This window comes from Megalops cyprinoides, chromosome 24, assembly GCF_013368585.1.
Source record: "Megalops cyprinoides isolate fMegCyp1 chromosome 24, fMegCyp1.pri, whole genome shotgun sequence".
In the NCBI taxonomy this organism is placed as follows: domain Eukaryota; kingdom Metazoa; phylum Chordata; class Actinopteri; order Elopiformes; family Megalopidae; genus Megalops; species Megalops cyprinoides.
The window spans coordinates 9260191-9284679 of NC_050606.1; the positions used below are offsets into that span (position 1 = coordinate 9260191).

A 24489-nucleotide genomic window follows, 5' to 3' on the forward strand; every position below is an offset into this window, starting at 1 on the left:
TCACTGTATGAAGTAGTGTATCTGATTTTTACAGGTTTTTGTTGTCCTGACTGACCTGACTGTATATATGTGTGTTTTGTGTCTATGTATGTTTCCTTGTTGATTAATGTGTGTTTCTTTTTTCTTCTTTTCCGGTCCTGCTTGTTGCTGTGGATCCAATCATTGTAGCAGTGTAGCATAGTGGTTAAGGAGCAGGACTCGTAACCGAAAGGTTGCCGGTTCAATCCCCGCTGGGACACTGCTGCTATACCCTTGGGCAAGGTACTTAACCCACAGTTGCCTCAGTAAATATCCGGCTGTATAAATGGATAACATTGTAAATAACTATAACCTATGTAAGTCGCTTTGGATAAAAGCGTCTGCCAAATGAATAAATGTAAAATGTAAATCATGCAGGTAAATGATTTTCATTGTCATTTGTCTCAGTTCAGCCTCTAATAAAACTGTTCAAAGTGTCCATATAGTTCATGATCCAGTAAAGGCAAGACTTGCTTTTGAAACGCCTCTCATAAACATGCTGCAGACTTTCTATGAGGCATTTAATTTTTGCATCCTCTGTTTTCTTTAAGCCACATCTTGCACATTAATATTTTCCTGACCCTGTTCACAAGCATGATTTCACTTCCTGTCAGTATGTGTGGGTTTTAATTACCTCAGCTGGTCCTCGGAACCTTCCAGAACAATAAAGGGACAGTTGTCAGGACTGACAGGCGCAGCCTTGACGAATGAATGGCCCATCGGCTCAGCCAGAGCAAAACGAGAGGTCTTTTAATTAGATTTAATAAAGACAGCCTCTCAACGGGGGGGATTGCGACTTGCGGAAGTTCAAAGCCAAACGGCGCCGTCCGTAAAGCGAGCGCGGAGAAGACCAGGCGAAGACATGTTAAGCCCCCACCCCCCCCCAATGCTTTTTCGCCCCCATTTTCATTTGATGCATTCATGCCAGCCAAAGCCGTTGGCACAAAGCTTGGCTTTGAAACCGCAGCCCCTGTGAAATTCAGCTCAATACATAATGCGTGCGCCATATGTGGGGGGGAGCTGCGTCGCTTCGGATGTCCGTCCTATTGATTCGCGTCAAGTGTGCGGTACCCCGCATGAGGTTTGACAGTTTAATTTGCCCTCTGTGCGTTTGGATTTAATTAGATTTTATTTCTCAGCTCTTGGGATTATGCTTGCGAAAGAAAAGGGGGATTACACAAAGAAAATGAGTGCTCGGAGAGGGGACGAGAGAACTCGTCAAGGACCGAAAACAACCCCTCACTGAGAGAACTTCAGTTACGATTGGGGATTTCATCAGGGGCCAAGGAGACCGCTCACTGCCATGACTGTCATGTCAGTACTTCTTGAACTTTAGGGCCTCAACATACACATATTTTCCACCACAAACAGGACTCAGGTAAATTGTATCTTCATTACATTACAGTTATGTATTTAACAGATGCTCTTACCCAGAGCGACTTTCAGTACAGTAGAACATAAGTGTATCCATTCAAGCCAAATGAGCAAGAGTGTCAGACCAGGTTAACACTCCCAGACCAGTGAGTGTGAACATAAGACCACTTGTGCAACCTGACTTGGCAACAGAAGCCAAGTAAACCATGATATGTCAGTCACTAGAACACGGAATCAAAGATACCTCACAATACTACGCGTAAAATAAATATGAAATCCTAGAGGCAGCAAGTGTGAGGGGGCAGGGTTTGAGGTGGAACTGAGATGCAGTCTGAAGCGGTGGGTCTTCAGTCTGCGATGGAAGATGTAGAGTGATAGTTTAGCAGCATGGTCCAGCTTCATGTAAGATAGATGTGTTCCTCTGCTTGCAGAACTAACTGTTTCTGTATAAGATGTCTAGCCGAGTATGTATGAGAGCCCAACCTTAGCGTGTTACTGTCTACAGTATAGTGACTTGATGTCACAGCTAAGGTTTTGGTGACACTAACATCTGACGGAGTGTGACAAGTACATTCTTCCATGCGCAGCGGGCATCGTTGATGTCAGTGACCGCCAGTTTGTAGGAGAGGCTTTGAACATTCATTCAGTTTGTACCGCAATGATCGGGACAAAGCAGCAGCGAGGTTTGGCCGAAAGCCACCCCCCCCCCTCCCGCAGACCGGTGTCATTAATGTCACGGCTGTTGTTGCTCCGCTTGCCACTCTCCGCTGAGAGTGTGTGGCTGTCGGAGCAGTAGAGGGGCAGACGGTGGTGCTCTCCGCACCCCTCGGTGACTCACTCTTAAGCCCTTTGTGAACCGCGGTGCAGAGGGGAGCACAGCTGCGGGGCGCTTTGGAGAGGCCAGCGCTTCCTGCTGCCTGTCTCTTCTGTTCCTGCTTTCCTGTGACGTTGGGATCTTAAAACTTGAGGAAGAGGCCTCTTTTTCTTGCAAAAAAAAAAAGAAAAAGACAAAAAAAAAAAAAAAAGAAGACAAACGGCTTAGTGCGGGAAATTGGAGGATGGCCTTGTGAATGCTGTGTTGTTTTGAACACCTTTCTCCCCCTCCTGTTAATTACTTTGAGTGTTTGCCCCGGAGTGCTTTAAGTGCCGCTTTCATTTTCAGCGATCAAAAGGTCTGAGAACAATGGAAATGAATGAAGATGGATGGAGGTACTGAGTTAGGGCTTTTTAAAGTACCCAGTAAATGTGGGCCAGGAGACCAGAATTTAGCCCAGCACGTCACATGCATATGAGTGAGCATGGGTTAGGGTCTGGTGTGATGGTGAGGGAGATGCTGCCATCCTTTTCAATGATGGATGGTGTTGCCTTTTTTGTACTGCAAATTGTTGTCTGGTACTTTTACTGATTCATCGATTTGATGCTTAAGAAGTGAGAAGGGAAGTTTTCTATTATTTGATAAGATTTGGGTTATGGGCCATTTTGAGGGACAGGAGGTTCACTGAAAGTTTGTCTTTTACAAATGCCCAGTGACATTTCCAGGATTTTTCAGTATTTGCTGGTTGCTGGTATATCTTGTCAGCATATTAATTCTGATTCGTGAGTTGTAATTTTTCTATAATTTTTCTCCACAGCTTCTCCTCAGAATTCTCCTCAGAACTGTAGTGGTCTACTGTGTCCTTTCAGGACACTCATTGTTATTTTACTGCCAGGTAGACCACATTATTTAAGGTGTCTGGCTCAAAGTGATCAGGAATCAGAAATTACAGCATGCTGCTCTGGATGTGACGTTGGTGTGGGTTATGTTTGGCCACAGGTTTCTGTTGTCTGTTACTGGACAGAACTCTCTGTCTCAGTATGAAAAAGGTCTGACTCACTGTTGTATCAAAGCCTACTATTAATGCATCACCTTACAGAAGGCCTTTGTGTATTATTTTCTAAGCTAAGATTTTTAACCAGGGGGCGACCAATGCAAGTATGCTACTGTATTTTTCATTTATGAACTTTGTGTTATAAACCTTTCCTGTTCGACATTATTACATATGATGCAATTTCTGCACTGTAAAATAATATCCAGTTTATAGCTTTTGTGAGTCATGAGCTACTATCATTTTGGAGGTCCTAAAGTGACACAGTTGAACTTTTATTCATGAGAAGAACCCCCTCGATGTGTTTACAGCATGGGTCGTGACTTTATTACATTTAAATGGGTCATTAAAGATGAGAATTGCTTTTACTCTAATGCAGAATGCATTTCATATCTCACTCTGAGCAGTCACGCTTTGCGATATTAATTTCATGGTAACAAAACACATTATCCAGTTGTTAGGCAGGAGACCCACTTTATGGGATAATCTTGATTGTAAAAAAAAAAAAAGAAAAAGAGAACTTGTTGGATGTGCAAAGAGGTCATTTACTGGCAGGCCTTTAGGAGAGTTATTTTTCACTAGTGGAAGGCTAGATTACAGTTCCTGATCCCAGCTTTTCTTTCAGTGTATACTCACTGATAATCAACTGAACAGAAGGAAAGGACATGGCCATTTAAATTTCCCAGCTACAGGAATATTTTTGCATCAGTGTGTTAAAATGCAAGCAGCACCGGAGAGCTGAGTTTTTCATAAAGGTGTGCGATCATAATCATTGGTGTTTGTGTAACCCAGATTCACCTGTGAAGAGGCAGCACATGTTTGTTGGCTGCTCCTGTTCTCAGTTCATTATGCCCAGTGAAAGGTCTGGAACTGGGTCACAGTTTCCCTGAACCAAGAGCACCACATATCCCAGAAGCCCCTGCTTCCTTTCTGCCCAGCAGCTGTGAGTCTAACAGTGCTTGGACTCAGTTCTGTCTTGAATGACCATTTTCAAATGAAACTGCCAGTTAGTTAGTTTATTAAGGTAAGGTAACTATGCATGTTGTACATGTATGTTGGAAAACAACTGCTGTGAGAAGAGGGTATTATGTGTCTGTTATTAATGGGAGACTTCTCATCTTTTTCCAGCATATTTACTGGTAAATATGTCTATATTATCATCAAAAAGAAACTTAATAAACTTAACAAAATATGGTATTCAAGAGGAAGTTTTTTTATTGTTGGCAGCCACAGCAGTGTAGTTGTAGATTAGCCTTGGCATTCATGCAGTACATTTTACTGTGCTTAAAATAAACCAAAGACTAATCATCTAAAAGTGTTTTGAAAGATTAGGACTAATTTGGTCTAAATGTTATACAAGGAAAAAATATGCGCTGGTACTCATAATTCATTTCAGACATGGATAGTGTTCAAATTTATAACAGCATAACTGCGTCTTCCTGGAAATCTCTACAAAGACAGCACAGCAGGAAGCTAATAGTTTATCACATTTAAAGCCATTTACTTACTCCTCTTTTCCTGTATCTGGAGTTTGTGCAAGATGTAACTGTTACAACACTCATTCCATGTGTTTTTAGAGACTGCAGAGTGAAAATGGAAACCACTGAAGTGGGTAGTCACGGGGAATATACAGTCTTTAATTCTATCTGTTTATTGTACTCCATTTCCACTCGGAGCAAATCCAATATAGCGGTTTCTTGATCGATTATCGTTCACTGTGAATGCACGGTCTTGCGCGGTTTGCGCCAGCTGAGATGTGAACCCCCTGTGACTTCTGCAGAAGGTTAGATTTTTCGAAACCTCGTTTCCTCAGACAGGCGTCCGGGCTGTGGCGCGTGTCCAGCGCATTCATCGTAATTCATTGTCCATTGTTTCAGCGCTGGACGTCTGCGGAGAGCTCCTGTCTTGTTATGGTCCGGTCGGATTGTTCCTGAAGGAAGGCTGTCCGAGGAGGCTCGCACAGTGTCTTTCGGTTCCGCTCTCTTTATTTTCATTGATGTCTCTAAGGGAAGCCCTCGGAATGCTAATATTGGTCCAAAAGACGCAGGAAAGCCAACGAGTCTTAGGTCAATACCGAGTGCAGCCAGTACACTTTGACAGGAAGGGACTCTGATTGTGCCACTGAGAATCCTGCCCAGGTTCTGATGAAACCATTCCATATATTTTTTTCGGTCATTTTTAATTGTGAGATTTTCCGTTTTAAAGTCATTATTTTCTTTTGTTTTGTTTCCCCAGCCCTGTGAGCAGGGTGTTACGAAACACAATAGATTTTTCTCCAAGGCGCTATGCCAGCAGTGTCACAGTCCGCTTCCCACGTTTGAGCCAAGAAACACTGGGTCCGGCAGTGGGCGTCTGTTAATTTAACGTGTTGTTGCAAGTCTCGCAGTTTGTGCAAGCATGGGTCACTCTCCCCACCTGGGCCTTGTTAGAGCTGCAGAGCTCAAGTCCTGTTCTCTTGGGACTCGGTTGTGCAAGTAGAGTCTGGACATCATTTTTTGAGCTGGTCTGGTGAGCGCCCTGCTCTTTTTTTTTCAGGGGCGAAAGTGAGAACGGAGCAGACATGCTGTTTATGTTTTCGTTTTGGTCGACAAGTTTAAGTAAATAGTGTCTATTGTAGTTCTGGAGGAGAGAGTAGAGAAACGTTTGTTCTGAGGATTGAGTTTCAGATGATACTCCCTTCCTGCCCGCTCCTTTGTGGGTAGGAAACAGGACATCCACGTGACCACAATGAGCACTGGCGTTAGAGGCCATACCTCTGCTCATCTAGAACGCTCCATGCTTGAGTTCCAAAGCTGGAAGACCGGTTTGTTAATCATCAATAACGAAATACAAGGTGCAAGGTACTTTGGCCAGGTGCAATCAGTGCAGGGCCATTTTTTCCAATGCATCATGCAGTGTGCTATTGTTTTTACAAAAAATACAAAAAATATCTTTATTGTGTTTTTTTTTTTTTTTAGAATATTAGCAGTTTAGAGCATATTAGCAGTTTCTACCCTGTAATAGAAAACACAGAAATGCAGTTGGGTCTGAATGGCTGTTCAGGTGTTGATTGCCTTGAGAAAGTTCTAATAGAGAGAGAAAAGAAGGTGAATTAGCACAAATTGGATTGGGGGGGGGGCTCCGCCTTGCATGGTCCATCAGGCAGCTCTGAAATACCACCCTCTGTGGGGTGCAGCTCTCTCTCTCTCTCTCTCCCTCTCTCTCTCTCTCTCTCTCTCTCTCTCCCCTCAGCCCATCTCCCCTTCAGTCATTCAGGACTCTGCCTGGCAATTAATTCACACAGCCTCCATAAAACATGAGCTGCATCGGCAGAGGAGAGCAGCTGTGCCTCCCGCTGTAAAGCTCCCCTTGTAGGCTCTGCACGCTGGCGTCTCGGTGAACACCCTCTGTGGCATGATCATTGCACCTCCAGTAGGGAGGGAGCTGTACGCTATAGTTAGGTGACTTGGCCTTGGCCTGCAGTGAAACATAGGCATTTCTTATTACAATTACGTTACAGGCATTTGGCAGACAATCTTACCCAGAACGACTTACATAGGTTTATACAGCTGAATATCTACTGACGCAATTGTGGGTTAAATACCTTGCCAAAGGGTGCACCACCAGTGCCCCAGCAGGGACTCGAACCAGCAACCTTTTCGGGAACGAGCCCTGCACTATGCTACACTGCCGCCCGCACTGTCTATGGATAGGCACTGTGTACGAATTCTCCATCCACCAATTGTCTGTCCCAGTGCTCTCAGATGGCTCGTAGAAACAAGGCAATGTCCTAGCTCTCCCAATCAGATGGTGCATCTTTTATTATTTTAGAGGAAGTTTGTCAGTGTTAGACTATTTATTTAGCCTTTGGTGTGAGGTAAGGGAAACCTGTGTGAAAGTCCTAGCCCATATGAGGATGTCATCCTCAATTTGTAGGTCACATTCGTGCACCGTGACATTGCTGCAGTCTGTTCACAGACTGTTGTTCCAACATGTCATCTGTAATTCATTATTATTTCTGTCCCTTTTTGAATATCTTAGTGTTCCAGATGTTCCCTGTTCTTCCTGCTCTGTGTAGCTTCAGTGGGGCCCATTGCACTCATTGTGTTTACTGTTATTCTGCAGACGAGTTTTTCCCTGGTTGCCTGGGGATTGTTTTGCATTCTAAATCCCCACAGAAAGTACGCTCTATCCTGAGCTTTGTGACAACGCAAAAGAGTGCTGTCACAAAAACATTTCAATTGATTGATTGAGTGAGTGATTGACGAGCACAGCGATCCTTCCCTTGACCGAGCACGGCCAAGTTCTCCTTCACATGTGCGGTTGATTTGAAGGTTTATGTTTCGGAGCGCGTGAGGACAGCAGGGTTCGAGGTTGTCGTCCCCGAAGGCTGGTTGTTTTTGGCAGCGCCGGGCTCTGCTCTGGATTACTGTCGGATCACTGTCAGCTGCTCAGGGCCGTGGAGGAGCCACCTGGACCCATTGAGACAACGCAGTGGCCCAGTGTTTGGAGTGGGGCCTGCGCTTGCCTTCAGAACAACAGCAGTCTGACCTCTCACCTTGTATGTCTGTCTGTATCCTCTCGCCATCTATGACACCTACGTCTTTTAAACCCTCGATTTTCCATAATGTAGTGCTCACCATACAGCAGCTGTGTCATGTCAAAAGGAGAGGCTGAGATGCTGTTGTGTTTCAAAACCCTCAGAGCTGTTTAGATCTCGAGGACATGATTTACAGGCCTCCTGAGGGAGAGTTTCTTCTCGCAGTGTTTTAGGGGAACTTGTGTTGCACTGCGTCATGAAGCGTTTTTCTGTAGTTCAAAGTGGCTGCGGTTGGGTTGACACCATGGTTCCATTTCTGCGGGTTTGGATCAGACCCTTGGTTTTCCACAGAAGTGCGGAGCAGCATTGGCTAGACTCTGCATTGGCAGTGTACACATACCCCAACCTTCACTCACCAGCTGCCTCTTTCCTCTGGTCTCTCGGCTCCACGTATAACGCAGCTCCATCAAGGTGACTGAAAGAACAAGTGACATCACCATGATACAAAGTCTTCATAATGAACACAAAAATGACACTGGTCTATTTTTAAGTTGTCTAGAGCAATTTGCAGGTGTAAACCTCTTGACGTTTACCTATTTTCGTTATTTTCTCACTGCATAATATCTGGAGTTTATCGGAAGATAAAGAGCCTGTTTTAAAGTGCGTAGTGCTGTGACCTCACAACCTCCAGGCTCTGGGGTTTGGGCTTGGCTCAGTGTGTAGAGAGTCTGCTTGGATCTTCCACTGTCTGTGTGTTCCATTTCTGCGTGTGTGTGTTTGTGTGTTTGTGTGTGCGTGCATGCGTGCTTCCTGGATTCTAGGATTGCAGGCCTGCTCTCTGTGGCTGCTGGGATGGCACTGGATGTCCACATAACCCTCTGAAGTTTAATGGAGTCACTGCAAATTGATCAGTTTGAAGGATATTGCATTTTAATTCTGTATATTTTTTCAAATTTATGTAATCATGTTGTGCTTTCATTTTGTGCATACTTCTGTGTGCTGTTCTACAGAGACGAGCTGATGTATCTGATCTCTTGGAAGTGGAGATGTTGCCCTTGCTTTCATATGATGTCAATTTCTCATTTGGTGAAGGTCACTGTGGCTGACTCAAACCTTAAGTGTATTTTTAAAACCGGACCCACTTCCTCGTGTAATTAGTTTCACATGCATCTCAGAAGGAAATATCAGTTTCTAAGGTAAATATTGTCCTCTCCCATGAGGGACCCCCGCCGTGGGAACTGTCCCCCGTGCCACTCCACCCACTCTCATGGCGGCTGAATACCACTCAAAGTTAGCGTTGGACAGGAGGGTGTGTCTGTCAAAGTGACGCCTTCCTCCGTCATCCTGTTGATAAGGAGAGCCTTAATTGCTTTTCCCCAAGTGCGGGGTCTGTCCTCGTTCAAAGAGGCCGCCATCCTGAAACCCCTCTGACTCATTTCCACACGCTCTGTCTGGGACCAAAATCAGTCCAACAACAGGGCAGTATGGAGCTGATTCTGAGTTATCACACAAGAGTTATCACACTAGGGTTATGCTAGAGTGCTTTTTAGTAAAGCTGGTGCCAGTCTTCATGTTGGACCACTGTTTGAAATTGCAGTGATTCATATAGAGGAGCAGCCACTGGTGTCCATAAGACGTGTTCACAATAACAGGCACACCATACCTTACTTTTTGCAATATATTGAATTTCAAGATACATGAAAATAACAGTCGGCAACATTTTCAGTCTTTTAGACAGTCTTACAGATGTTGATGTTGTTGCACATCTTTTCCATGGGTGGCTTACTTAGTACCATAGGATTTACTTCTTTGCAACACAGGGAATGCTTTTGTCATTCAACTTTAAATTTTTGGCAGTGAGTACACACTTAAGATTATTTAAATTGGAATATTATTTTCGTGTTATTGTAGGAATCATAATTCGAAAGCCTCCATCATGCTATTTTGAAAAGCCGCAGAAAAGACCCGAGAAGCTATGTCGGAGAAGCGCACCAGAGGGCAGGAGTGCTGTAGTGATTTAAATGACTGCAGAGACCCACTCCCAACAATGAGACGGCACTGCAGAGATGAATTACGATACGTGTGATATTTAAAAATAAAAATTTATATACCTTAAAATATGTTCATTAGTTGTAGCAAACTGTGAACTGCTCTCAGCTTGTGCGCTGCCTTTGACAAGAAGCTGCGTATAAAGAGAGTTTATTTTTGTTAGTGTTGTGCAGTGAGTCGCTGATAATCTACAGTACATCAACAGGAGGGAGTGATCAAGGAGGATCCCCTAATGCGAAGGCGAAGAAGCAAAACTTGCCTCCCTCTGATGACAAAGCTTGCCAGAAGGTAGCTGTTTATCTGTGCCACAAGGACACCTTGAGCAGGAGATTTCAGCACCGCAGGGCCTACTGGGACTGTGTAATCTGGAGACGGACACGGTGCCGTTTCCTGCCAACAGCCCGAAAGCGAAGCTGAAAGTTTAGGCAGCAGGCTGAGAAAGGGGTACGATTGTTCAGTGAACTCGTTTTATATTCAGTTTGGATTTTCTTCTTTTTTCCATTTTAGGCGTACTGTTTAAAAGGAGCAATTTGGGTTGGAAGTGTGCCTCTTGTTTAGATGTTAATCTCAAATGAAGATTAAGAGCAAGTGGTTCTTGGGAGATTTGGAACGCATTTAGCTTTCCCGTATTGACAGCCACAGTTGTTAATGTTTTGTGTTACTTTTCTCCCCAGATCAATGCAGGTAATTTAGATAAAATGTGATTAGTGAAGAAGAGTGACTCCAATGTCAGGGATACTCTGTGTGAGTTTAGGTTTAATTATTCAAAGTTTAGCTGCCACCATTCAGTGAAATTTGTAATGACTAGCACGGTAAAAAAAGCACATTTTCATGACAGCGTTATTGCACTGAAATTACTCATGGCATGTCAATGCAGAATTTCGGGTATCGACCCAGTGCTATCGCTACAGGCTCTCTCCTGCATTATTAACCAGTACTGTGTACGTTTGAATGCAGGGCAGAGCCGGATTTAACGAGGGCTCGGCTCTCAGCCCGAGTGTGAGAAGCAGGCAGACGCTGGCTGCAGGAGTCAGAGGCCTCAGTGCTTCTGTCTTGCAGTGCTCAGGGGTATTCATTAGCCTGAGCGTGGCTCTGTGGCCCTGAGTGTAACTCAGCACAGATGCACTGCAGTATCTTGGCAGATGCTTTTGCCCATTGCAACGAACGTAGCTTACAATGTACATTTTATCCTTTTTTTTTTTTTATACAACCGGGTGTTCAGCGAGGCAGTTTGGGTTAAGAGCCTTGTGTAAAGGTACTACAGCGGTGTTCCATTAGGGAGTTGAACTGGCAACCCCTGGGTTACAAGACCTTTTCTATAACTACTATGCCACACACTTAGATACAGCGCTCCCTGCCTCAGGCACTCTGTGTTCTGTAACAACAGTGATATTGTGGTGTTGCACAGGCGGAGGGAACCCGTGGCAGCAAAGTCAGATGACAATAAGACAGTGAGCTGATGCATCAGTTTTTGGCTGGAGAAGTTGTCATGTTTTTTTTTTTTTTTTATCCCCCGTTTCATTTTTATCTCCGTCATGACATATTCATCTGTCTGGTGCAGTATCTTTTCAGATTAGCGCCGTGTTTTCCTTCTCCTCTGTATTCTGCTCACATACTCATGCGTTGTCAGGTTCGAGAGTGCTTTTTTTTTTTTTTTTTTGCAAAGCCATTGTCTTCATATTGTGTGCTAGTCTGGATGCTGTTTGAATTGATCAGCTCCACTGTGGCTGCAATAAAAAAGCACCTGGAATCTATGCAGACTCTTTGGCCTGTATGTCCCTGGCGAGGCTGTTTTTGTCACCTTAATTTCCTAAGCAGGGCATGGCGAGTCCCCGACCAGTGCTGACATGCCAAATCTATTTGAACATCTTTTTAACATTTTTTCCTCATTTGTCAGTGGGTCCTCATTTCTGAGAATGTAGAGCACTGCAGAGTGTTCTCACGCCTCTGGACTGATGGCTCAGCTGAAGAACCGCACGTTTCAGGATATGTTCCTTTAGTATCGCATTACATTATTTGCTGAGGAGATACCCTTTTGCAGGGCAACTCGTGCTGCATCCATTCCAGCTCCCGAATATTTACAGAAGCAATTCAAGATAAGTACCTTGCTCAAGGGTACAGCAGCAATGCCCCACCTGGGAATCGAACCGGCAACCTTTGAGTTATGAGCCCTGTTCCTTATTATGCCACATTATTGCACAGAGCCGCACTGTTTGTGAGCATAATGAGAGAGTGAGGTCTCCAGGATTCCGTGCTGAAAATTCCACTGGGGGGGGATGTCTCAGTCATCTCCATCTTTCCATCGCTAACATCTGACAGAGGATTCACTGCTGTTTCCTGGGTTCTACATGATACCATCAACCTGATCCAGTGGCAAGTGACTATGGCACAACCCCTCCACCCAACCAGTTATATGTGTAGGAACTGCAAGCACCTGGGGGCACTAGTGGTTTCAGGTGTTCATTTGTCCTTCTCACACTCTGTCCCTGGATAGTGGTTTTAATTACTGATGCTATCCTCTGGCGTTATGCATATGAAATGCAGAATTTAAGGGTTTAGTATGTAATAGGGATGTTCCTAATATAGGTTTTTGTAATGCTTCAAGTTTGACGCAAGGGATGCTATTACACTGGAGGGAAGAGTAGGCTGTTGCTGCTTTGCAAATTGGAAAGCATTGGCATTTATTTTATTTATGGAAGCACAGCTGACGGTTAAGGGCAGCGTAACTCTTCTTTAGTTTTCATTATGATAAATTTGCTTTTGGAAGGTTCACCTCAAGGCATTGTTAATAACTGCGTTTAGACTGAAATGGCTTACTTGTGTGTCACTTCCTCGGTATTCACAGGCTATAAAGTTGCATCTATCCAGTCCCAATGCAAACATTCAGTGCACAGTATCCTAAGCAAATAAGCATTCAAAACCATCGAAAAGAGAACAAAAAAAGTGGAACTGGCAAGATAAGGACGTGGCAGCTTATCTTGAGTCGAAAAAGGCTCAAAAGAAACAAATGGCTGTAATATACAAAGTATCTTATCTCTCTGCCTGTTCAGGGAAAAAGGAAAATGCCACTGGTGAGATCAATGTAAATGCAAGCAGCAATGATTCAGCTGCAGGTGATATATAGCAGCACATTCACATTACAAGGACAAGTAACACATACTGGTTCAAAGAGAGGAGAGTTCTGCCTCATGCTGTTCTAATCATTGCTTTGATCATTATATATGTAATTTATATATTATTATGATTATATATAATGCTTGTAAATATGTAATTGTCTCCATGGCCAGACTTCAGGGCAATTCTGTATGCCTGTTAAAGTAGGGTTTACAGTTTCTTTTTTTTTTTACTGTTACACTTTTTGCAAGCTTTATAAAGGTATGATATTTCTGTAATACATTTGAATTCATTTCCCATAGGTCCGCTGATCGGAACGAAGATGTCCGAGGGGCTTCAGTTTAGTGTTGAGGATTTTGCAGGATGAGTCTGTAATCTGTGTAAACTTTGCTTGATCCATCTACTAGTCTCACTTCTGCTCCCTCCTCCATTTCTGGACAGAAACTTCTTTATGCCCCCATTCCCTCGTTAAACAGTGTAATAAAGTGGAATGGGGGAAAAAAAGCCCATTCCAGATCTCTCAGCATGTGTGTATATGAGTAGTGAGTAAGCATTTAACACATCTTTTTAGCAGGATTAGCTTGAAGAATGTCACTGCCATGGAGCTGTTCAGCAAACAGCAGCACTTTTACAGATTCGTTTAGATTTAGATGACTGTCAGGTTTGCCCACCGTGGGTAATCTGGGTGACTGGTATAAACGCTTGCCCTTTTGCTGAAATATTTTATCACTGTAGTAAAGAAGGGGTTCTCAGAGACTGGGGTGCACTTCTAAAATCTGAAGGCTCCTGTTTTATATGGCCTGCTGTCTAAATCTGCTCTTGAATGGTTGAAATATTAAAATCAAACAGTAAGCGCAGAGGAACCGTTTTCATCGCTTGCTGGTGGAGACAGCTTGTTTGAGGATCTTTTTCGAAGACCAGGACAAAGGTGCTGTGATGTGGTGGCTGTGTCACAAGAATGGTCTCTTCATACAAAGTAGTAACGACAGTGTTTGTGGCAGCTCGTCCTTGTGGAGAGGGGCACAGCACTGTGACTCACGAAATTTCAGCCTTTTAGGTTTGCCAGTGTAGCTTACGGAGAGGGTCTGTCTGGAATATCATTACACCGTCTGTCTCTGAAGCAAAGCTATTTTTCTTCTTGGTGAGGGATGACCGGTGCTTGCTAGAGGTCTTCTAAAGGCCTGAGAGGGAGAGTGGCTTGTGGAAAAGGCTCCACCTCAAACCAGACTGTGCAACAGGAGCAAATTCCCCTGGTCACTGAAAATGAGGAAGGTCAAAGGCCTTAAAGGGCAGCAGTTTCTTGCAAGATGCTCCCTGCTGGTACATCAGGCTTGGGGTCAACAGACCCATTCCAAACCTCACACTTCTTTCCCATATCTTCCTTTATTGACTTTTCCTGCTGGGTTGAGTTGATAGCAGGCAGCGGGAGAGACATCAGCATTAGAGGAATAGATGTCTTGTGGATTGTGGATTGGAGCTTTGGGAGTTTCCAGCTAGGCGGCTACCTTTCAGGCATCACCCCGACATTAAATAAAGAAGATGAAACATTTACACACTCTTATCCAAGAGTATTTATTCCACTATCGTGTTCATACTCATATTTTTTAGGGATTTACATCCTTGTACAGGCAGATGAGAGCACACGTATGGAGTGGTGTGTACTTGTGGCAGCTTAACAGTGATAGCTACTGTATAATATTTAATAACCCTTAGGAGTGAGTACATTGGATTAGTGAGACTTACTGTAGTTGGATGTTTGATGAGAGGGAAGAGAAAGGAGGAGAAGTAGGAGGAGAGAATTAAAGGAAAAAGAGAGAGAGATAATCAGCCCATTTTTTTTTTACTTTCTGCTGACCAGGACAAATGCAGTAATATGCCCTTTTGTCATTGATTATAGCAATGGTTATCATAAGATAAATAGATTCATATCTATTGACACCACACACACAGTCATTTAAATTCAATTCAGCTTGCCCTATTGGCATGACAGAGTTTACATTTGCATTGCCAAAGCATATTTAACAACATAAACATAAACACTTTCCTCAGTTGTGCTTTCTGGTCCTCTGGAATCATCTCAGTGTGCTGATGGAGCACATGGTTCCTCTTATCTGAGGCATCTGTTTTTACGTACAAGAGTTTACTGTGTACCTCAACTTGTTAGAAGCAAGGTCATAAAAGCAATAAAGGCTTTGAAAGACGGGTGAAAGTTGGCTTGTGGTATGTGTTTGGCTTGCAACGGCAAGGCAACATTTCGGTGTGTTTTAAAAAAAAATCAGATGAGCTGAAAAATCAGATGAGAATAGAGTGGTGGCATTTTAAATTAAATTCCATGTTTCTTTTAACAGAGCACAGCTAGGACTGATATTGCAAGGCCATCCCTATAGTTGAAGGATACTGTGAAATGGGAAAAAAATCCAGAGTGTATGAAAAAAACTTTCAGCTTTATCCTTTAGATGAATTGATTTAGTGTTAACAGAGAACCGAAGGTGAGGGTGTTGGTGTATGGATGCAGGTAGATGGTGCGGCTGGGGACTTTAAGAGCATATGGATTTTGACTTTGACCTCATAGAAAACAAAGTCCCCTACAGCAGAAGACGATGAAAGAGAAGGAGGAGAGAAGGGCTGAGAAGGGAGTAGACAGCAGAGAGCGAGTTGAGTGGGTTCATGGTGGAGGCTTGGGTATTTTCCTGGCAGAAGGACATTTTAACAGAAACACTTGTGGGCCCAGTGCATCTTCGCCATATGCATGCCTATTGGCCGACTGTCGGCCAATGGGACCCAAGCTGGGACAGTAATTGGAAGGGAGTCCGCTGTCAAGCTCTCTGCTGCCTGTCAGATCAGCGGCAGATCAAAGCAGGGGAACATCAAAGGCATTGTTGAGATGCTCTGTCCCAAAGCTCTGCAGACCCCAGTGCGATAGGCGGGTGAAGTGAGGGCAAGATGTGGAAGAGTGGAAGTACGCCTTGCTCCAAGGCTTAGCCAGTTTACTGAGTGATTCACAAGAAAAGGGGCAAGAAACCTCCTGGCGAGAGACCGGCTTTCGCAAAGGCTGTTGTCAGCCATTGCTGTGGAAAGAGAAATTATTGTATGTTTGACCTGTGAAGTTGGAATGGAGAAAGTTCTTGTGACAGTGTGTACTGCAAGTTGTAAAGCAGCGGTGTAGACTTTTTTGAGCTCTTTTAACCTGAAGTGATTGTTAAGACCGCTGCTTACACCTTTGTTGGCAAGTGTATTTCCACATCCTGGTTTTGAACTCCACTGATAAATTTCCTGTTGTTCCACGATCAATTAAAAACAAAAATTGAATATCTAGTTATACTTTTTGCTTTGGTTTTGCCATTTGCTTTTGTTTCCGAGGTGCAACTGGAAGTGTCGAGCTTTCACATTTCCGTGCACTGCAGTGCACAGTTATAATATGATTTGACATGACGTAACATGACTGGTAATGTGACAGGACTAGAGCTGGACTGTCTAAGGTACCTCAGAGACCAGAGATAATCTTAGCTGCGTACCCCTCTATTTGTAGAAAAAGTCCATTTGCAGGAACATCTGAATTTCAGGGATCATCAGTTTTGAGTTAATGCAGGTCAGTTTGATTTTTGTGTGGGTAAAGTGAGTAGGACGCAGCAGTATGAAAAAAGTCCCAGAGCGGGTAGAAAGGGACCATATAATATAGCACAATTGAAGGAGATAGATGATAACAATACAAATATTGAAAACACCAATCACAGGCTTCCTAAACTCCTCCAGTCCAGGAATTTTTAGCTTGATGCGGAATAGGCTGGGTGAATGCATTGTGTAGATGTGAAAAGATGATGAGGTCAAATGTCATTTACTGTTGGGTTTCACACAATAATGGCCTAAATTAAATTTCTCAGCCCAGCTGAACTCAGATCCCTATTGTCATTTTGAATGGCATTGTTGCCACAATAAACTGTCTAGATTAGCAGAAAAATTTGCAACTTCAAATTGGGATGTATAAAAAATAAGTTTTAAAAAATGTATTCACTAATAGCATTTCAGATGAGAAGCCTTTGTGTTATCCTCTAAGTATATAAAAGCAGCCCTGAACATCTAACTCAGAGCCTTGAAACTTTGTGATGAAGGGAATGTCAAGGAAAATCTGCTTCAAAGTGTCTGATTTTAATATAAAAAGAAGCTTGTTTTGAAACATGGCTGAGTCTGATTGCTTTGCCCCCCCCACATTAGACCACAGTAATGCTGCATAATTGTGGGGGCGTCGTTTCTGTTCACAAAGGGAAGGGAAAAAAAAACAAAAAACGATTAAACCAAAAAGCCTCTACCGGGGGGGCCTCTGGTGCTCAGGCAAACACATTTGCAATTAGTACAAGTGTGATAACCAGAAACCCGTCTCAGGCAGCAAAGGTAATCTACATTAATTGCACAAAACAAACACACAAAATGTCATTGTGTGTATTATGCTAATGATAGAACACACATGCGCTGTGCTCACGGAATACAAGGGAATGACTCTTCATGGAGGCTACAATTCAAAGGGAGATTGGTTGCAGCAAGATGTGTTTAGTACTGAATAAACGATGCAGATTATCACCTATATTTTAATGAAGGCAGTGTTTATCTGTAGCTATCCCACAGCATTGCTCCTCAGATGGTATTTTGATTTGTGAACGTTCTGATTTTTGATGAGAGAATGTGAATGTTCATAAGGCAGGACTGTGCTTGAGTATAAGTTCTTTGTCAGTGGACATCTGTAGGCGTTGATAGGAACACCTTGCTTTGGTGCATTCCCTAGTTAGTTGGCAACATTTCATCTCTGGATTGACAGTAATTTCAGTAATGAACAGTTCCTCTGTTCTGTTTTAATATGTATCTCTGCAAAGAGAAAGGCTCTCAAGACTAAAATACTTCTTGGAAAATCGTTGACTGCGAGGAAACCATCACTTTTACTGTACAACCATTCCTTATGACCAACACTCATGAACCAATGGTGTAGCTGTTTATCAGGAAAGCAAGACAAACATGAACCGATTGTGAATCAGACAATCAGAATGATTGGGATTGAAATTGCCTGTTGGAGAGAGGCTGCCTGTGTGTGGAAAATAGGCATGCTTACTGTATGTGCTGCTGTCATTGGTCTTACTGACTCTTCTCAGTAAAATAGCTCATAAAATCATTTAAGGCTGGTTAATATCAATGAATGGGCTCTGTGACTGGAAAAAACAGCTGACATAAGCTGCCTGTCTCATCACTTGGAGCGAATTCATTCAGTCATTGAGATTCATTGTCGTATACTGTGAGCTAATGTCTGATGTCTATCTTGAAGCAACATCTTATCACCATGTGAGAGGATATTGCTCATGCTTCTGTGAGAATAGACTGGTCCCTAATCAGACCTTTGGCAATGAAAGACCATCCCGGCGCCCTGTAGCTCTCTCCGGTCACGGCTGTGAAATCATTTATAGGGTTCATGATCCTATGATCAAAGACATACATGCTGAAAAAATCGCTTTGCTTTCTGGAGCTGTCCCTGCCTGAGTCCTACAGGCTGTAGTGAGAGTGGGACCCAATCCAGAACTAACTCCTATCCCCTTCCCCTCACCCCAACACTTTCCCCAAGGCCCTTCTTGATTCCCCTTCAAAGATCAGAAAGGACTGATTAGGCAGGCAGCAGTGTGGTACAATGGTAAGGAGCAGGGCTCTTAACCAAAAAGTTGTAGGTTCAGTTCCCTGCTGGGGCACTGCTGCTGTAGCCTTGAGCAAGGTGCTCAACCCAGAATTGCCTCAGTGAATATCCAGCTGCATGAGTGGGTAACATTTTGTAACCTGTGTAAGTCTCTCTGGATAAGAGCATCTGTGTAATGGGTAGACATCAGCAGTTTGGTCGACACTGTGCCTGGCTCTGACATTTGACCAGTCCTTTCAGGTCTGTCAGGCGGGGCTGATGAAGGGCTAAGGGGGTGGGATAAACAGCTGTTTCTGGATTGGGCCTGGGTGTGTTCGCCAGTTCAGGAGTGATCATAAGAGTGACCGTCTCTCTCTCTCTCTCTCTCTCTCTCTCTCTCTCCCCCCACCCCAGCTGGTGGCCGTGTACGACGAGCAGGACCCTCACCATGGCGGCGATGGCACCAGCGCCAGCTCCACGGGCACACAGAGCCCAGACCTCTTCGCCACTGAGCTCAACTCCAACAACATGTCAGCCTTCCAGCCCTACCAGGCAGCCAGCGAGATCGAGGTCACCCCGTCCGCGCTCAGAACCAGTAAGTCTGGCAGTGTGGCGTAGTGGTTGAGGATCAGGGTTTATAACCCAGAGGTTGCTGGATCAATTGTTTTGGTGGGGTGACTGCTGTGATCTATCCCTTATCCAGCAGTATCAGTGGATTACCAACTTGTGAGATGTGTATGTTGCTCTGGATTAGAGTACCTGGAAAGCAAATGTAGTGTCACATTTCTGTATTTCTGTTGCCATTTAGCAGCTTGACATTTTGACCTTCCTCTTGATGGAGTTGGATGGGCCTTCACTTCCCCACATTTCCCAACAGCCAACCATCCCGTGTGTTCTTTCATCTTTCTCCTTACACGGCAGTGAGGGGCTAACCCATAGGTCCACAGGAACAGGAAACAATCCCAGCTCTGACAAGGAGAAAATTAACTCAATAATTTTCTCATAAATTAACTTTGTTGTCAGAGAAAATGAACTCATAATTTTCTTCAATAAAAGAGAAGAACACCAGAGGCAGAAGCCAGGATGGATAGGGTTTGAGATGACCACCTCTGTGCCAACGCCAGCACCACGTTCTCTATATTTTTAAACTCTGTGATGAATGCAATTGTTTGTGGTTCCATGGCTTAATAAAACAATCACCATTTCCTAAAGCAGAATCTCACCCAGGCTGATTTATTTTTGAAGCTTTTGAGATTTAGCAGCAGAAATGCAAATATGTACTCAAAAAAAAATGGAAAGGAAAAAAAAACATGAGAGGCCTTTATCTTCAAAGAATATATGGTGCCTCTTTTTCAGAGAGGGCTAATCTAAAGTGACTGTGCTTGCTTTTGAACTGCTGATATTTTTTATATGAACGCCAGAAAGCTGGTTGTGGTGAGTTTTGATTCTTTACAGACCGAGTACGCAAAGTCAAAGCTGTGATCTAACCCTCATCAGCAGGAACCAATTCTCACCCCCTCAGTATCGGCGTCCCTGTTTGCACAGACATTTTGCTGATTATTTCATGAAGGGATTCTTTTTTATTACAAACGTGTTCCTGATTCAGACACTGCTATAATGTAGTTGAAGAGTGGACATCTATAATCTATGTTTGGAAAGGCATAGATGCAGCGGAGGCAGGCTGCACTTTTGTCAAAGATGTCAAATTGATCCCCTGAAAGCTAGTCAAATGCTGCAGTGTCACAGGGTACAGCAGGGTAATGATGGTGTTCACGAAACGGAGCTCTGTAATTCAGCACATTCAGTGCTGAATTACAATGTCTCTTCCACTCTCATGTCCCATAGCCCTCTGAGAAAAATGGGTTTGCAATGTCGCTCCCACTTTGGTTGAACCCCCACTTTTTGGCCGCATTCTGCCCTCATTTCATTTTTCTGTCCGTGTCGTCATCTCCTGACCTTCACAAAGTTTTCGTCCGATCAAATGAGTTTTGAGCCGTCTCGCAAAACCTCACGCCCAGAATTATAGGGTTTGCCATTAGTGTGAAGTTGATTAGCCCGGAGAGCAGTGGTGTTGATTTGTTTTGTGACAGGTAATCGTTTTTTTCGAGTTTGATTAGAAAATAAGAGGTGTTTGCGGTGTACGGACTTGGGGTGTCTGGGCTGATTTGCTGTGTGTAGTCAGAGCTGCGTAAATGAGCACATTAGAGATAGCGGGGCGAAGAAATATGAAATCAAATTGCGTGCCATTACGTCTGATGTTTGTGCTCAGGAGTGCAGAGTTAGGGATGTATGCAATAATTATCTCTGGGATTTTATTGATCTCAGGACTTGGGAGCATTTTATATTTTCCTATTAGCAGATGTTGGGGAGGTCAGGCAAATAATAATTGGATTGGAGATGAGATTTAAATTGCCATGAGGAGCGTAATTTGTTCAAATCATGATGGTGTTCCATTTTACTGCCTGAACACGAATATCTAATCTTCTAAAATAAAAATGTAAAAAAAGAGAAAACCCTCTACAGAATGTATTTACCCTGAAACTTTAGATTGCAACACATAAAATCAGATTTATACAGAAGAAGAAAAAAAAAACATTTTCAATTTCACAAGCGAATAAAGGATAGTTTGGATAGAGGATGCAAGAAGTTACTTTGCGGCATCTCGTGGTTCTGTTCCTCTCAGACATGTTGGTTCAGGGGTCTTCTCCAGGCCTGGTTTTCAGGGGAGCAGCTGTACACAGTTAGCCTCAGAATTCTACTCACCCTCCTTCAGTGATGCTGCGGGCTGGGGCACCAGGGGGACCAGGCGTCCCAGCTGCAGTGTCCCCAAATGCCATGAGCCATGAAAATTGCCTGTATTTATTGGCACTTTGGCAGGGGGCGGTGACGAGCACTTCTGGTTTGGGCTCGGTTGAAGCTGCCAGAGCCCTGCGGGGGTCCCCGCTGTCTGCTCCGCGGCGGGATCCTGGCTGGCTCGGCGACAGCCCTCGATCAGGAGTGGAATCAGCCGTCATGCTCCTCCAGCCTGGGGGCCACACGCTGCTCCCACTGCAGGCCGGGAATATCAATGAGGGGCGGGGGGGGGACGAGGACAGATGCGCCAGGCGTCCCGCCCGCGCTTAATTACCGCGGCGGAAGCCCGCGTGTGTCTGCCGCTAAGTGATTGCGTGCTGGGGAAAAAACTCGGGGCACCTGTAAGTGGCGAGGCGATTATTTAATCAATTTGGTCAGGCCGCCTCACCCATCCGCGCTCTTCACTCTCTTTTTCCTACAGCTGCAGAGGCTCTGCAGTTTGACGGGCTGTGTCTAGAAACTGGGATCCTGATACGAAACGCGATGCCTCACCGATCAGCACGCAGTGTCTGGCCTTGTCAGTTAGACATTTGAAAACTTTTAGTGTTTATTTATTTTTGGATTCGCTATTCTGAACAACTTTTTTTTTTTTTTCCTCGTGCAAGTGGCTTGATCATTTAGAAGTAGTGATTGTTAGTCATAGTTGACTAATGATAATAGCAACAATGGTGATGATGATAGTTGACATCATAATGTTAATAGTTATGCCTATTATCATTATCAGCATCATTATCATGACCATCACCCTCATCATCATCGTCATCATTATGATCATGTTTTGCCTTTCGTTTATTGTCAGAGTCTCAGAGTGCTTCACAGACAGGTGAGAGTGAGTACTTATCACATTTGTTTCTCTATCAGTTGACCTGTAGTCCAGCAGATCTCACCCTTAGCCCAGGGACAGAAACAGTGCCGAAACTGCCGAACGCATCAAGCGTGATGACTCTGACCCCGAGTGACACTCAGTGATAACGTCACATTTACCACGAAGCCGATCTCCCGCAATAAGGCAGGACGTGTAGGCGTTAGGTCACTCGCTGCAGCTTTGATCATTTCAACAGCTCAGCAATCCATCATTAAGAGGTGATGTTGAGTTCGACCTGCTCTCCCCAGTCATAAATTTCCATCTGCTCCTGAGGACCTTCGAGTGCCTTTGTCAGTCCAGGCTGGTGTGGCATTTATTAGGTTTGTCAGCTCCTTATTGTCGGCCCTGTTACATTGCCGTCTCGGCCTCTTGTGTCATGTTAATGGGAGGTGGTGTGTTGGTCTTTGTATGCAGGGCTATGAAATGTGAGAGTTTGCCTCATTTAACTCAAACTGTTACCCATAAGACTTTTTACGATTAGGTTGTTGCCAGTTGTTTCATCCATTGACGGGCTTTTAAACAGGAAAGGAGAACATTGATCTGTTACACCATTACAATGACAACTCATGTTCACATCAGATACAAGAACCACTATAGGTAGCTATATAAATTTGCAAACTGTTTAATTTAACATATGCAGTTTAACATACAGAAACTGTGTCAAGTGGTGATACTTTTTAGTATTTTTAACTTTTTTATCTATCAGAGAAAATGCTTTTCATTTTTATTTGAAAATTAAGCCAAGAAGGTAAGCACAGATTTGTAAAGTACAAAAACAGTTTTCTGTGCACTTCCACAGTGAAGGAGGCAGGTTCTTTGAGCTGATTGGATCTCATATGACAGGAATGTAAGTCATGATGATACACAGGAAGCCAGAGTCCCAACATTATAATACAAGGACCAGGTATTGCAGGGTTTCCTTCAGCTTAATTGAAAATATTTCTTCTTCATTTTTCTTTTGCAGATAATAGTCCTAATTGCACATTTAGCACTTGTCCTCCTTTGAGAAGAAGCCATATCAGTAAGAGATACTTAGCAGAGGACTTGGCTCAGCACTAATTGAATTGAAGTGCTATGCAGTGGGAACTTTGCCTGGGTGGGATCTTAGATCTCACATGCAGCAGAGGTGTTGTTGCAGCAAAAGACAGGCAAAAGAGGGCGCTGGCTGGAGTTTGTAGGTGTTTCCCGGTCCTCCCCAAGTTGTCCAGTCTCAATGTCTTCTCTTCCCGATCTCTACTGTAACATGGATACAGAATGTATCCAAACCCGGGGGGGAATCTCTGAATATACTCCCACGCTCTAAGTGACCGCCTGACTCTTTCGTAACCTAAAACACCCGTGGGGTGGCTGTTTGTGGGTGCCGGCTCGGATGAAGCTGTCCATAAACATGCCTAACTGTTTATGTATCATCATTAATGTGAGACAGAGACACTCTAAGCTCCATGGGATCTTCTTGTCTTGAAGTGGATGCTGGCTAATTTCTCCCGCTAGCTGCATGGGAGGTGAGCTCTGCATAGATTCGGGAGGGATTTTTTTTTTTTTTAAGCTTGCTGTTAGTTTTTTTTCACTTGTGTGGTCTGTTTTTTCAGGGTCTGTAAAGCAAACAAGTTACCACTTTGTGGAGTTATGTTGCAATGTTTATTTTGAAGCCTGTGAATATGTAAACCCGGGCTCATAACGCGTTTCGCTGGGCTGAGCGACTTCATGTCTTTATACAGCACTCTGACTATTCACCGTTTTCAGAAGGAAAAATGATTTGGTTCTTCCTTTTCCCTTCTGTCCTGAGCACTCTCTAAAGCTGTCTTTAAACGAAGTACATCCTATTTATTTTTTAAACACATTTGGATAACAAGTCATTAAGTAATCAGCTGAATTGGCTCAAACTTTTTCCATACTGAAGACCTCTTAATCCATTATTTAAACCCTCTAATTGAAGTGATTTTAGATCAGTTTTAACAAGGAAAAGATTTTCTTTTTGTTCTCGTTCAAAAAAAAAAAAGGTCTCCTTGGCGTTTTTACAAACGAAACATAAATCCTCAAAATACAAGAGGCTAATGTTTTTCGACCAGTAACTCAAAGGGAGACTACAAAGGCTTGTCATGTTCAAAGATGAGCACAGGCTGAGGAGATCTTGGAACGCTTTTGTCGTTTCCATGGCCTCGCGGAACACAAAAATTAAAACGGG

The 24489-nt window shown here is 43.7% G+C and overlaps 1 protein-coding gene across 1 annotated transcript in view; it reads left to right on the forward strand.

Annotated features, from left to right (window-relative positions):
• The window catches only part of LOC118770919 (partitioning defective 3 homolog), a 262566-nt gene that overhangs the window by 81651 nt on the left and 156426 nt on the right, over positions 1 to 24489 (forward strand). Inside the window, exon 3 of the mRNA XM_036518693.1 lies at positions 19001 to 19181. Within this exon, the coding sequence (XP_036374586.1) occupies positions 19001 to 19181 (181 nt within the window). The remainder of the gene's footprint in view (positions 1 to 19000; positions 19182 to 24489) is intronic.